Raw genomic sequence first — 12,253 nt, 5'->3', positions numbered from 1 at the left:
CCCCCCCAGAGAGGGGGGGCTCAGCGCATCTCTGAGCAGAGGCCATTCAGAGGCGGCCTGGTGATGCGCTGATCCCACTTTTTTGCGCAATTTTCAATTACTTGGTAGCGCGCCCAGGCTATGCATATGCATAGGCAGGATTTAGTTAGTGTTAGGTCCCCTCCCATGGAGGAAAGACTTCTTCGACAGTGGGAGGGACGAGTACTTAACAAGTTGCATGCAAGCTGTTACAGGAAACCAACATCCTCCAAGTGGTAGACAGGTCATGTGTATGCTCAGTGTGTATTTTATCCCATAAGTGGGGCTTGCACCCTTTTGCAGGTAGGCACTCATCTGTTTTTAAGTAGCGCTGTTCATTTCTTTGTTATGTACTAATATTTTTATGTCTGTTGTATGCACCACAACTGAGAGAAAATGCGGAAAAGCCGCCGCAGGTGTTCAGAGCAAGGCGGCTGATTCCGCGTCCAACGCGGCAGGGTGCGCGCGTAGGCCTACATCTGCTGGTATGGCCGAACGCGGAGAAACTGCCGCGTGTCCTGAGAACAAGGCGGCTGTTTCCGCCTCCGACGCGGCGATTTGCACGCATAGGCCTACATCTGTCAGTATGGCTGAACGCGGAGAAACCACCGCGTTTTCTGATAGAGGTGCGGCCGGTTCTGCGTCCAGCGCTGCGGATGGTATACAACACATATCTGGTGTGGCTGGGACTGATAGTCCACACAGGTTCAGAAAGACGCGCGCGCGCGCTGAGAGGCAGAACCTTTATGACAGCCAGAAGGGAGTCAGCTGACCAGGCCAGTCAGCTGACGTTTCAACCAGTTCCCATTGGTCCAGCACTTAGGGGAGGCGCTGGAGAGCGATGTACTATATATACTGGGTGCTGGTCATTCCTCTGGTGTCTGCCGTTGCGATCACTACGTGGAAGCACTCAGACCTTTTGTCAGAATCTGTGTTATTCTCTAGACCAGTTCCAGGGTGTTGATGACCACGGACCTCACACCCCAGACTAGGAATTCTGTATATCATCTGTGTTATTCTCTAGACCAGTTCCAGGGTGTTGATGACCATGGACCTCACACCCCAGACTAGTAATTCTGTATATCATCGGTGTTATTCTCTAGACCAGTTCCAGGGTGTTGATGACCATGGACCTCACACCCCAGACTAGGAATTCTGTATATCATCTGTGTTATTCTCTAGACCAGTTCCAGGGTGTTGATGACCACGGACCTCACACCGCAGACTAGGAATTCTGTATATCATCTGCGTTATTCTCAGACTAGTTCCAGGGTGTTGATGATCACGGACCTCACACCCCAAGACTAGGGACTTGTGTTACCATTCAGTTATATTTCAGACTAGTTCCAGGGTGTTGATGATCACGGAGCTCACACCCAAGACTAGGCATTGTTTATTATCTGTTATGACCCTCTGCTTTCCTGACCACTCTTCTGATCACTGATTCGGTACTTCGCTTTATCTGATACTCTGTTGCCAAACCCTGCTTGTTTTAGGACTACCGAATCAGCCTCCTGTCTTTGTACCTTATCTGTCTGTGTGTTGCCGACCTGGCTCGTCCGACCTCGAGAGCTATCTCCCCAGTCAAGAGATAGTTCACAGATCTGTCAGTGACACCCTTCCTTAGGTGTCACTTACACTCTGCTCCTTCCTACTCCCAGCCTGATCCCTCCCTCGGGAGAGTCTCAGGCTAGTGAAGGAACTTGTTATTTGTGCAGTATTCCTTACTGCGCTTGCACCTGCTCTTCAGGTGCCGTCCTCAAAGTATACTGTTGCACCAAACACTCATATCACTCAGGTGTCCAGAGGTTAGTAATATATCTGATTATCGGTGATTCTGCAGATCATCAATAATCAGGTATATATCTGTATTCTTGGTGATACTGCAGATCACCAATAATCAGACCCTCTCTGTGTTACACCGATCATTACAGAACGGCAGACCAAATACAAATGGACGCACTCACCAGCCATCTGGGCACACTGACCACTTCGGTGGATAACATCAACCAAGTGCTGGGTTGTCACCGGGCGTTAATTGACGCTTTGTCCGGGTCTTTACAAACCCTCCAGATGGCTGTGGATAAAGTGTGATCCCCTCCTAGCACAGACATACGTATGCCTGTACCTGAAAAATTTTCTGGTCACAGATCTGACTTCCGAAATTTTAGAAGTAGAGTGTTATCGTACTTTGAGTTAAGACCTAATTCTTCAGGAACTATGGCCCAAAGAGTTACATTTATTAAAACTTTGTTATCAGGGGATTCTCAGACCTGGGCGTACAGCCTGCCCAGCGGAGACTTGGCCCTAACCTCTGTAGAGGAATTTTTTAAAGCCATGGCTATAATTTACGATGACCAAGACATTGCCTCGACTTCTGAGCGGAAGCTCAAACTGTTACGTCAAGGCAAGAGTCCGGTTGAAGATTATGCTGCTGAATTTAGGAGGTGGTCGGTATCAGCTAGGTGGGACACATTTGCCCTTTTAGATTGTTTTTTATCAGGGTTGTCAGATGAGGTTTCTGATCTTATGTTAAGTCAGCCTGAACCTAAGTCCATCGATGAGGCCATTTCATCGGCCATCAGGATAGATCTCCGGCTGCGCTATCACAGACAGACCCGGGGTAGAAACCATGAGAGAATAGTATCGCCTCCTGTAACTCCACCTCCTCCCGCTTCGCCTCCACCTGAGCCAATGCAGATTGGTCGGTCAAAATTGTCTCAAGTGGAGCGGAGACGCAGGATATCTGAACAGCTTTGTCTTTATTGTGCAGAAGGGGGTCATAGAGTACAGAATTGCCCTAAGAAATCGGGAAACGCTACTGCCTAGGTGTAGTTGGGGGTAATACCCTGGGCATGCAGTTTTTACCCCTAGATGATAAACGTTTGCTTCTTCCTTGTACTATTTCGTGGGAAGATATGTCTGAGGTCACTGAGGCCTTCATTGACTCAGGCTCAGCGACTAATTTTATGGATTACGAATTTGCAAAAAAGTTGGGTATCCCGGTCACACCGGTTAGACCACCCATTCAAGTTACTGCAGTGGATGATTCCCCTCTGCAGGGTAACAGTCCTCTGTTGCAGACTCCAGAGGTGGAAGTCACTATCGGGGTGCTACATAGGGAAAATTTGCATTTTTTTGTATTACGTATGACAACCTCCACGATCATTCTTGGCATGCCGTGGTTACAACTAGAGTTGGGCCGAACCTCCGATTTTAGGTTCGCGAACCGGGTTCGCGAACTTTCGTGGAAGGTTCGGTTCGCGGTAAAGTTCGCGAACCTCAATAGACTTCAATGGGGATGCGAACTTTGAAAAAAAAAAAAAATTATGCTGGCCACAAAACTGATGGAAAAGATGTTTCAAGGGGTCCAACACCTGGAGGGGGGCATGGCGGAGTGGGATACATGCCAAAAGTCCCGGGAAAAAATCTGGATTTGACGCAAAGCAGTGTTTTAAGGGCAGAAATCACATTGAATGCTAAATGACAGGCCTAAAGTGCTTTAAAACATCTTGCATGTGTATACATCAATCAGGTAGTGTAATTAAGGTACTGCTTCACACCGACACACCAAACTCACCGTGTAACGCACCACAAACATCTGTTTGTGTAGTGACGGCCGTGCTGGACTGGTGCGCGCACCATGGCGAGAGTGCAGGTTTTGGTGGCTTTACAGCCCATATGGTTCACTGAACAGAACAGGTATGCAGTGGCATCAGACATGAGAGATCTCACACTGGTGAGAAGAAGCTGTATTCATGTGCTGAGTGTGGGAAATGTTTTGGAGAGAAAGGAAACCTTATCAGACATGAGAGATCTCACACTGGTGAGAAGCCGTATTCATGTGCTGAGTGTGGGAAATGTTTTGGAGAGAAAGGAAACCTTATCAGACATGAGAGATCTCACACTGGTGAGAAGCCGTATTCATGTGCTGAGTGTGGGAAATGTTTTGGAGAGAAAGGAAACCTTATCAGACATGAGAGATCTCACACTGGTGAGAAGCCGTATTCATGTGCTGAGTGTGGGAAATGTTTTGGAGAGAAAGGAAACCTTATCAGACATGAGAGATCTCACACTGGTGAGAAGCCGTATTTATGTGCTGAGTGTGGGAAATGTTTTGGAGAGAAAGGAAACCTTATCAGACATGAGAGATCTCACACTGGTGAGAAGCCGTATTCATGTGCTGAGTGTGGGAAATGTTTTGGAGAGAAAGGAAACCTTATCAGACATGAGAGATCTCACACTGGTGAGAAGCCGTATTCATGTGCTGAGTGTGGGAAATGTTTTGGAGAGAAAGGAAACCTTATCAGACATGAGAGATCTCACACTGGTGAGAAGCCGTATTCATGTGCTGAGTGTGGGAAATGTTTTGGAGAGAAAGGAAACCTTATCAGACATGAGAGATCTCACACTGGTGAGAAGCCGTATTCATGTGCTGAGTGTGGGAAATGTTTTGGAGAGAAAGGAAACCTTATCAGACATGAGAGATCTCACACTGGTGAGAAGCCGTATTCATGTGCTGAGTGTGGGAAATGTTTTGAACAGTGGCAGGTTCACCGAACAGAACAGGTATGCAGTGGCAGGTTCACTGAACAGTACACGTATTCAGTGGCAGGTTCACTGAACAGGTATGCAGTGGTGGGTTCACTGAACAGGTACGCAGTGGCAGGTTCACTGAACAGGTATGCAGTGGTGGGTTCACAGAACAGGTATGCAGTGGCAGGTTCACTGAACAGTACACGTATTCAGTGGCAGGTTCACTGAACAGGTATGCAGTGGTGGGTTCACTGAACAGGTACGCAGTGGTGGGTTCACAGAACAGGTACGCAGTGGTGGGTTCACAGAACAGGTATGCAGTGGTGGGTTCACAGAACAGGTATGCAGTGGCGGGTTCACTGAACAGGTATGCAGCCAGGAACAAGCTAAGCCTAACTAATCTTTCCCTATGAGAGACAGTCTGCAGCAGCTCGCCCTACTCTCACTAACACAGGCACACGAGTGAGCATAATGGCCGCTGCCTGCCTTTTATTAGGGGGGGGAGTGGCTCCAGGGGCTAGTGTAGCCTAATTGGCTACACTGGGCCTGCTGACTGTGATGTAGAGGGTCAAAGTTGACACCTCAGGGTGCATTATGGGGCGAACCGAACTTCCGCAAAAGTTCGAAAAAGTTCGCGTTCGCGAACCACCGAAGTTTGCGCGAACTAGTTCGCCGGCGAACCGTTCGGCCCATCTCTAGTTACAACTTCACTCCCCTCAGATTAATTGGGCTACTGGTCAGCTAACGAGCTGGTCGTCCCATTGCTTTCATCATTGTTTGGCGAAGGTAACCTTGGGTGAGACCAAGATTCACGTGGAGGGAGTACCAGATCAGTATTCTGAATTTTCAGACGTGTTTTGTCCTAAGTCAGCCGATAAACTTACTCCACACCGCCCTTTCGATTGTCCTATCGATCTCCGGTCTGGTTGTATGCCCCCTAGAGGTCATCTCTACAATTTATCTGGGCCTGAAAAGTTGGCCATGCAGGAATACATCCGTGAAAACTTAGCTAAAGGGTTCATCCGTCCTTCCCGGTCACCTGCTGGAGCAGGTTTCTTTTTTGTAAAGAAAAAATACGGAGGCCTTCGGCCATGCATTGATTATCGGGGCCTGAAATAAATAAAATCACTGTGAAAAATTGCTATCCATTGCCTTTGATAGACGATTTATTCACTCAGGTCACCAAGGCTAAGATTTTCTCAAAATTGGATTTGCGGGGAGCATACAACCTGGTGTGGATCAGAGAGGGCGATGAGTGGAAGATGGCCTTTAACACACCCGACGGGCATTACGAGTACCTGGTGATGCCCTTCGGGTTGTGTAACGCCCCGGCCGTCTTTCAGGAGCTCATTAATGAGGTATTCAGGGAGGTTTTGGGTAAATTTGTCCTGGTATATCTGAATGATATACTAATCTTTTCAGATAACCTCTCAGAACACAGGGCTCATGTCAGATTTGTGTTGCACAAGTTAAGACAAAACATGTTATATGCTAAGTTGGAGAAGTGCATTTTGAAGTAACATCTGTCACCTTTCTGGGGTACATAATTTCCACCTCGGGCCTTTCTATGGATCCTGCCAAAGTCTCTGCTGTCCTGGAGTGGCCCCAGCCAGTAGGACTAAAAGCCCTCCAGAGATTTTTAGGGTTTGCTAATTACTATAGAAGGTTCATAAAGGGGTCCTCCACAGTCATTGCACCCCTCACCAGTCTCACAAAGAAAGGGGCAGATACCAACCACTGGTCCCCCGAAGCTCTTGCTGCTTTCTCCACTCTGAAAGGATCGTTTTGTTCTGCACCCATTTTGAGACACGTCGACCCCTCCTATACCTTTATTGTAGAGGTAGATGCCTCAGAGGTCGGGGTGGGGGCTGTGCTGTCTCAGCGTTCTGGGTTGCAGGGAAAATTACACCCGTGTGCCTATTTTTCCCGTAGGTTTTCACCAGCAGAGAAAAACTACGATATAGGCAACAGGAAGCTCCTGGCCATTAAATTGGCCTTTGTAGAATGGCGTCATTGGCTAGAAGGAGCAGAACATACAATTACAGTTCACACTGATCACAAAAATTTGGAATACATTGAGGGGGCGAAGAGATTGAGTCCTCGACAGGCTCGGTGGTCACTTTTTTTCTCGAGATTCAGATTTGTAATTACGTATACTCCGGGTAGTAAAAACGTTAAAGCAGATGCTTTATCTAGATGCTTTGAGCCAGAGACAGCACAGCCCTCAGACCCAGAGACTATTATACCACAGAAAATGGGGTTGGCAGCCACAGAGACCTGGAAGAACTGGACTGAGACTTTAAGTCCCTTTCAGCAGGATGTCCCTGAGGGAAAGCCTGAAAGGGTCATGTTTGTGCCATTACCATTTCGTCTCCAGATATTGCAGATGTTGCACTCTCATAAAAATGCTGGACATCCTGGGGCCACCAGAACACAGGACCTTGTTGCTATGTGTGCTTGGTGGCCTTCTTTGGCAACTGACTGCAAGGAGTATGTGAGGGAACGTGCAGTGTGTGCAAAAAGTAAACCCTCCCGTCTGGCACCTGTGGGAACATTGCAGCCTTTGCCCACCCCGAGTGAACCATGGACCCACTTGTCCATGGATTTTGTGGGTGAACTCCCGAGGTCTGAGGGCATGTCGGTCATTTGGGTGGTAGTCGACAGATTCAGTAAAATGGCCCATTTTGTGCCCCTGAAAGGACTCCCCTCGGCCCAGGAATTGGCCGATCTCTTCATCCTGCACATCTTCCGGCTACACGGGATTCCGGAAGATATAGTGTCAGATCGGGGAGTCCAATTTGTATCTAAATTTTGGAGGGCATTCTGTCATCTGTTGGGCATGGAATTATCTTTTTTTTGTCAGGCTACCACCCACAGACCAATGGTCAGACTGAGAGAATAAATCAGTCTCTGGAGCAGTTTTTGAGGTGCTATGTTGCGGATGCACAAAACTGGGTCAAGTTCTTGCCGTTTGCAGAATTTGCACACAATAATTTGAAAAGCGCTTCCTCTGGATTCTCTCCATTTCAGGTGGTAACTGGAAAGTTGCCTAAGTTCTCCCCTCTGCCAGTAGCTTCTACTCCGTTTCCAGCTTTAGAGGCTTGGCAAAAGTCATTTAAGAACATTTGGGGAATCGTGAAAAAGAATCTAGAGAAGGCTTTTCAGAGTCAGGCTGATTCCGCGTCCAACGCGGCAGGGTGCGCGCGTAGGCCTACATCTGCTGGTATGGCCGAACGTGGAGAAACCGCCACGTGTCCTGAGAACAAGGCAGCTGTTTCCGCCTCCGACGCGGCGGTTTGCACACATAGGCCTACATCTGTCAGTATGGTTGAACGGGGAGAAACCGCCGCGTGTTCTGATAGAGGTGCGGCCGGTTCCGCGTCCAGCGCTGCGGATGGTATACAACACATATCTGGTGTGGCTGGGACTGATAGTCCACACAGGTTCAGAAGGACGCGCGCGCGCGCTGAGAGGCAGAACCTTTATGACAGCCAGAAGGGAGTCAGCTGACCAGGCCGGTCAGCTGACGTTTCAACCAGTTCCCATTGGTCCAGCACTTAGGGGAGGCGCTGGAGAGCGCTGTACTATATATAATGGGTGCTGGTCACTCCTCTGGTGTCTGCCGTTGTGATCACTATGTGGAAGCACTCAGACCTTTTGTCAGAATCTGTGTTATTCTCTGTAACGATCGGTGTAACACAGAGAGGATCTGATTACCGGTGATCTGCAGTATCACCGAGAATGCAGATATATACCCAATTATTGATGATCTGCAGTATCACCGACAATCAGATATATCACTAAGCTCTGGACACCTAAGAGAGAAGTGAGTGTTTGGTGTAACAGTAACACTTTGAGGGCTGTACCTCTGGAATAGGTACAGCCAGGCCACATAGGCCATGGCCTAGGGCACTAGAAATATAGGGGCGGCTCATTGAGGGGCAGTAAAGCTGTTCTATGCAGCCATCCCTATCTACAAGGACAGCTTTAACCTTTGAACTCTCTGTCCTGTATTTGTATCATTCCAGCAAGACCTGTAAGCTCTATCCTGCAGGTACACATCAGTAAGGGAGTTCTCATTGGGGCACACAGAGATAACAACCATACAGACGGTATAGTCGGCCTAGGGCGGTAAAAAGTACAAATCCGGCCCTGGGTACAGCAGCAGTAAGGAATACTGCACAGGAGGATGTTCCTTCCACTAGCCTAGACTCTCCCGGGGGAGGAGCTAGGCAAGACGTGGGAAGGGCAGAGCGAGAGTGACACCAGTGAGAGGGTGTCACTCACAGGTCTGGGAACTGCCTCTAACAGTAAGGTCAGTTCTCGAGGTCGGGCAAGTCAGGTCGTTAACACACAGACAGATCAGGTACAGATTCAGGAGACAGATGCGGAATCCAATAAACAGGCAGGGTCTGGCAACGGAGTATCAGAATAGCAAGGTACAGAATCAGGAGGCAGATGCAGAGTCCAGGAACGAGCAGAGTTTGGCAACAGGATATCAGAAATAGCAGAGTACAGAATCAGAGTTCAGAGGAATAGTCAGGCAGGCAGAAGGTCATCTATATATATAATAGACTAAGTGCCTCAACCTTCAAACAAGAAGAAGAAGTAGCGCCCTGCCCCCAGGGCCGGTCCAAGCAAGAAGAAGGGGCTGGTCCAAGCAAGAAGAAGAAGTAGTGTCATATCAAACCAAGGGCAAAGAGGGATAATTTGCATATTCAGTAGCAGTGCATTGTGGATAACCACAAATGTTCACTTATAGCTGAATTATTGCAGATTTGCTTCTGTTTAAGAAGGAAAATTACACCAAGCTTTGCTTTTTTTAGTAGGAGGGCTTTTTGGTCTCTTTTATCCTCCGATATACATTCCGAGTGGTTTGGGTCACCCTGAGCTGCTTGGTTACTCTGTTGTACTGGTCCAAGCCCTATCACATACAGCCATATCAATCCTTGCCATGTACAGATGAGGACCAAAAGTCTGAAACAGGCTGTCACATGTGGGTTTGATATGATTATGTAAAATTTAAAGGCATAGGGCTTGATTCACAAAGCGGTGTAAACTGTTTAGCACGTGAAGTGCTATTCGTGGACTTTTGTGCACGCAAAGTGCCGTGATTTGCGCTATTGCGGTCCTTTGCGTGCGCGATGTGTGTGATCGTGGACTTTTGTGAGCGCAAGAGACCGCGATCGCGCAAATCGCGGCACTTTGCGCGCGCAAAAGTCTGCGAACGGCACTTCACGTGCTAACTGTTTAGCACACCCGTGCTTAACAGTTTGCACCGCTTTGTGTATCAGGCCCATAGGCTTGCTTGACTTAGCAAGGGTGAAAAGGAATAATTTGCATATTTCGTAGCGGTGCATTGTGGGTAACCACAAATGTTCACTTATAGCTGAATTATTGCAGATTTGCTTCTGTTTTAAGAAGCCAAATTACACCAAGCTTTGATTTTTTAGTAGAAGGTCTTTTTGGTCCCTTTTATCCCCCTATACATTCCGAGTGGTTTGGGTCGCCCTGAGCTGCTTGGTTACTCTGTTGTACTGGTCCAAGCCCTATCTCATACAGCCATATCAATCCCTGCCATGTATAGATGAGGATCAAAAGTCTGATACAGGCTGTCACATGTGGGTTTGATATGGCTGTGTAAAATTTAAAGCTATAGGCTCGCTATACACCAGTGGATCTGGATGCTTGTTTGCTTGGATTACTAAGGGTGAAAAAGAATAGTTGGCATATTTAGTAGCAGTGCATTGTGGGTAACCACAAATGTTCACTTATAGCTGAATTATTGAAGATTTCCTTCTGTTTTAAAAAGGCAAATTACACCAATACAGTGTGCAGCATTGCAGGAAGTGACAACAGTGGAACACAGAAGAGGTGAGGCATCCCCGCCCGCTGCCTCTTACTAATAGTGGCGGCTGCTACTTTGCTTAAGCAGGAGGGGGAGCGCACATGGGGGACCCAGGTGAGGGGGGGGGGTTCCTGCTGAGCTTAAGCTGGAGGGGGAGCACACATGAGGGACCCAATTGAGGGGGGGTCCGACCCCCCTCCCCGCCACTGTGCCCAATTCCCGCTTCCTGCCCTCTACCCCCTTATGCGGCGTATGCTACGCCGCGGGTCGGCTAGTAACAAATAATACAGTTCAATATTCCTAATGCTAAGGTGTGAGCTCCTTGATCATCAACACCTTTGGAAACTATGCTAGAACACAGATACTGACAAGGTCTGAGTGCTACCACGTAGTGATCGCAACGCCAGACACCAGAGAAATGACCAGCACCCAGTACATATACTAGAGCGCTCTCCAGCGCCACCCCTAAGTGCTGGACCAATGACAAGTGGTAGAAATGTCAACTGACCAGCTTGGTCAGCTGACCTTCTTCTGGCTGCCATATAGGCTCTGCCTTTCAGCGCACGCGCGCGTCACTCTGAACCTGTGTGGACAGCCACACCAGTCATGTTTTGCAATGTCTCTGCTGGCCTGCACGCGGGGTGGGTCGCACCGCTATCTGTACATGCGGCGGCCTCCCCACGTTTGGTCAGACTGTCAGCAGCAGGCCCATGCGCGCAAACCGCCGCGTCAGATGCGGCGGTTTCTCCGCGTTCCGCTATGCCAGCCGCGGAAACAGTCGCCTCACACTGAGTCCCTGCGACGGCTTTTCCGCGTTTCTTCACAGTACCCCCCCCTGAGGAGTGGACTCCGGACAGCTCCTTCCAGGCCTCTCAGGATGTAAAGTGTGGAATTCCCTTCTTAATTTGTCAGCATGCATGCGGCCTTCAGGTACCCATGATCTCTCCTCAATACCATACCCTTTCCAATGAACCAGATATTGTACTGAGTTCTGAACTATGCGTGAGTCTAAAATCTTCTCTACTTCATACTCAGGTTGGTCATCTATCATCACAGGAGGAGGAGGAGTGGGACCCACATGGACTGCTGGTTTAAGCAGGGACACATGAAAGGATCTTACGCCACGCATGCTGGCAGGAAGATCGATGGCATAAGTAACATTGTTGATCTTTCTAGTTACTGGAAACGGACCCACAAACCTGGGGACCAACTTAGCTGAGGGCTGTTTCAAGGTCAAGTGACGTGTGGACACCTAGACTAAATCTCCTGGTTGAAACTTCCACTCTAAGGAACGTTTTTTGTCAGCTTGACCATTCTGACTTTGAAACGCCTTCTCCAAATTATTTTTCACGATCCACCCCAGTCCTTAAATGACTTTTGCCAGGCCTCCAGAGCTGGAAACGGAGTGGAGGCAACTGGCAAAGGGGAGAATTTAGGCAGTTTCCCAGTCACTATCTGAAATGGACAAAATCCCAAGGAAGAACTTTTCAAATTATTGTGCGCAAATTCTGCGAAGGGCAAAAACATGACCCAATCATTTTGCGCTTCTGCAACGTAACACCTCAAAAACTGTTCCAATGATTGGTTGACTCTCTCAGTCTGACCATTGGTCTGTGGGTGGTAGCCCGACGAAAATGACAGTTCCATGCCCATTTGGTGACAAAATGCCCTCCAAAATCTCGAAACAAATTGGACTCCCCGATCTGACACTATGTTTTCCGGAATGCCATGCAATCGGAAAACGTGGATGATGAACAAATCGGCCAACTCCTGGGCCGAGGGGAGTCCTTTCAAGGGCACAAAATGGGTCATTTTACTAAAGCGGTCGACTACCACCCAAATGACCGACAT

At 48.5% G+C, this 12,253-nt stretch overlaps 1 protein-coding gene across 1 annotated transcript; it reads left to right on the top strand.

The window, feature by feature from the left end:
• Nucleotides 1–3,738: 3,738 nt before the first annotated feature.
• Nucleotides 3,739–4,545, top strand: LOC137525523 (zinc finger protein 418-like; the record flags this gene model as incomplete). The annotated part of the gene is made up of 1 exon (XM_068246648.1): nucleotides 3,739–4,545. A coding segment is annotated over one exon (807 nt), but the record flags the coding sequence as incomplete, so codon positions are not given.
• Between the last annotated feature and the right edge of the window lie 7,708 nt (nucleotides 4,546–12,253).

Source organism: Hyperolius riggenbachi, chromosome 7, assembly GCF_040937935.1.
Source record: "Hyperolius riggenbachi isolate aHypRig1 chromosome 7, aHypRig1.pri, whole genome shotgun sequence".
NCBI classification, from domain to species: Eukaryota; Metazoa; Chordata; class Amphibia; order Anura; family Hyperoliidae; genus Hyperolius; species Hyperolius riggenbachi.
The sequence above is the reverse complement of the archived record's forward strand: the minus strand, read 5'-3'. Positions and strand labels throughout refer to the sequence as shown.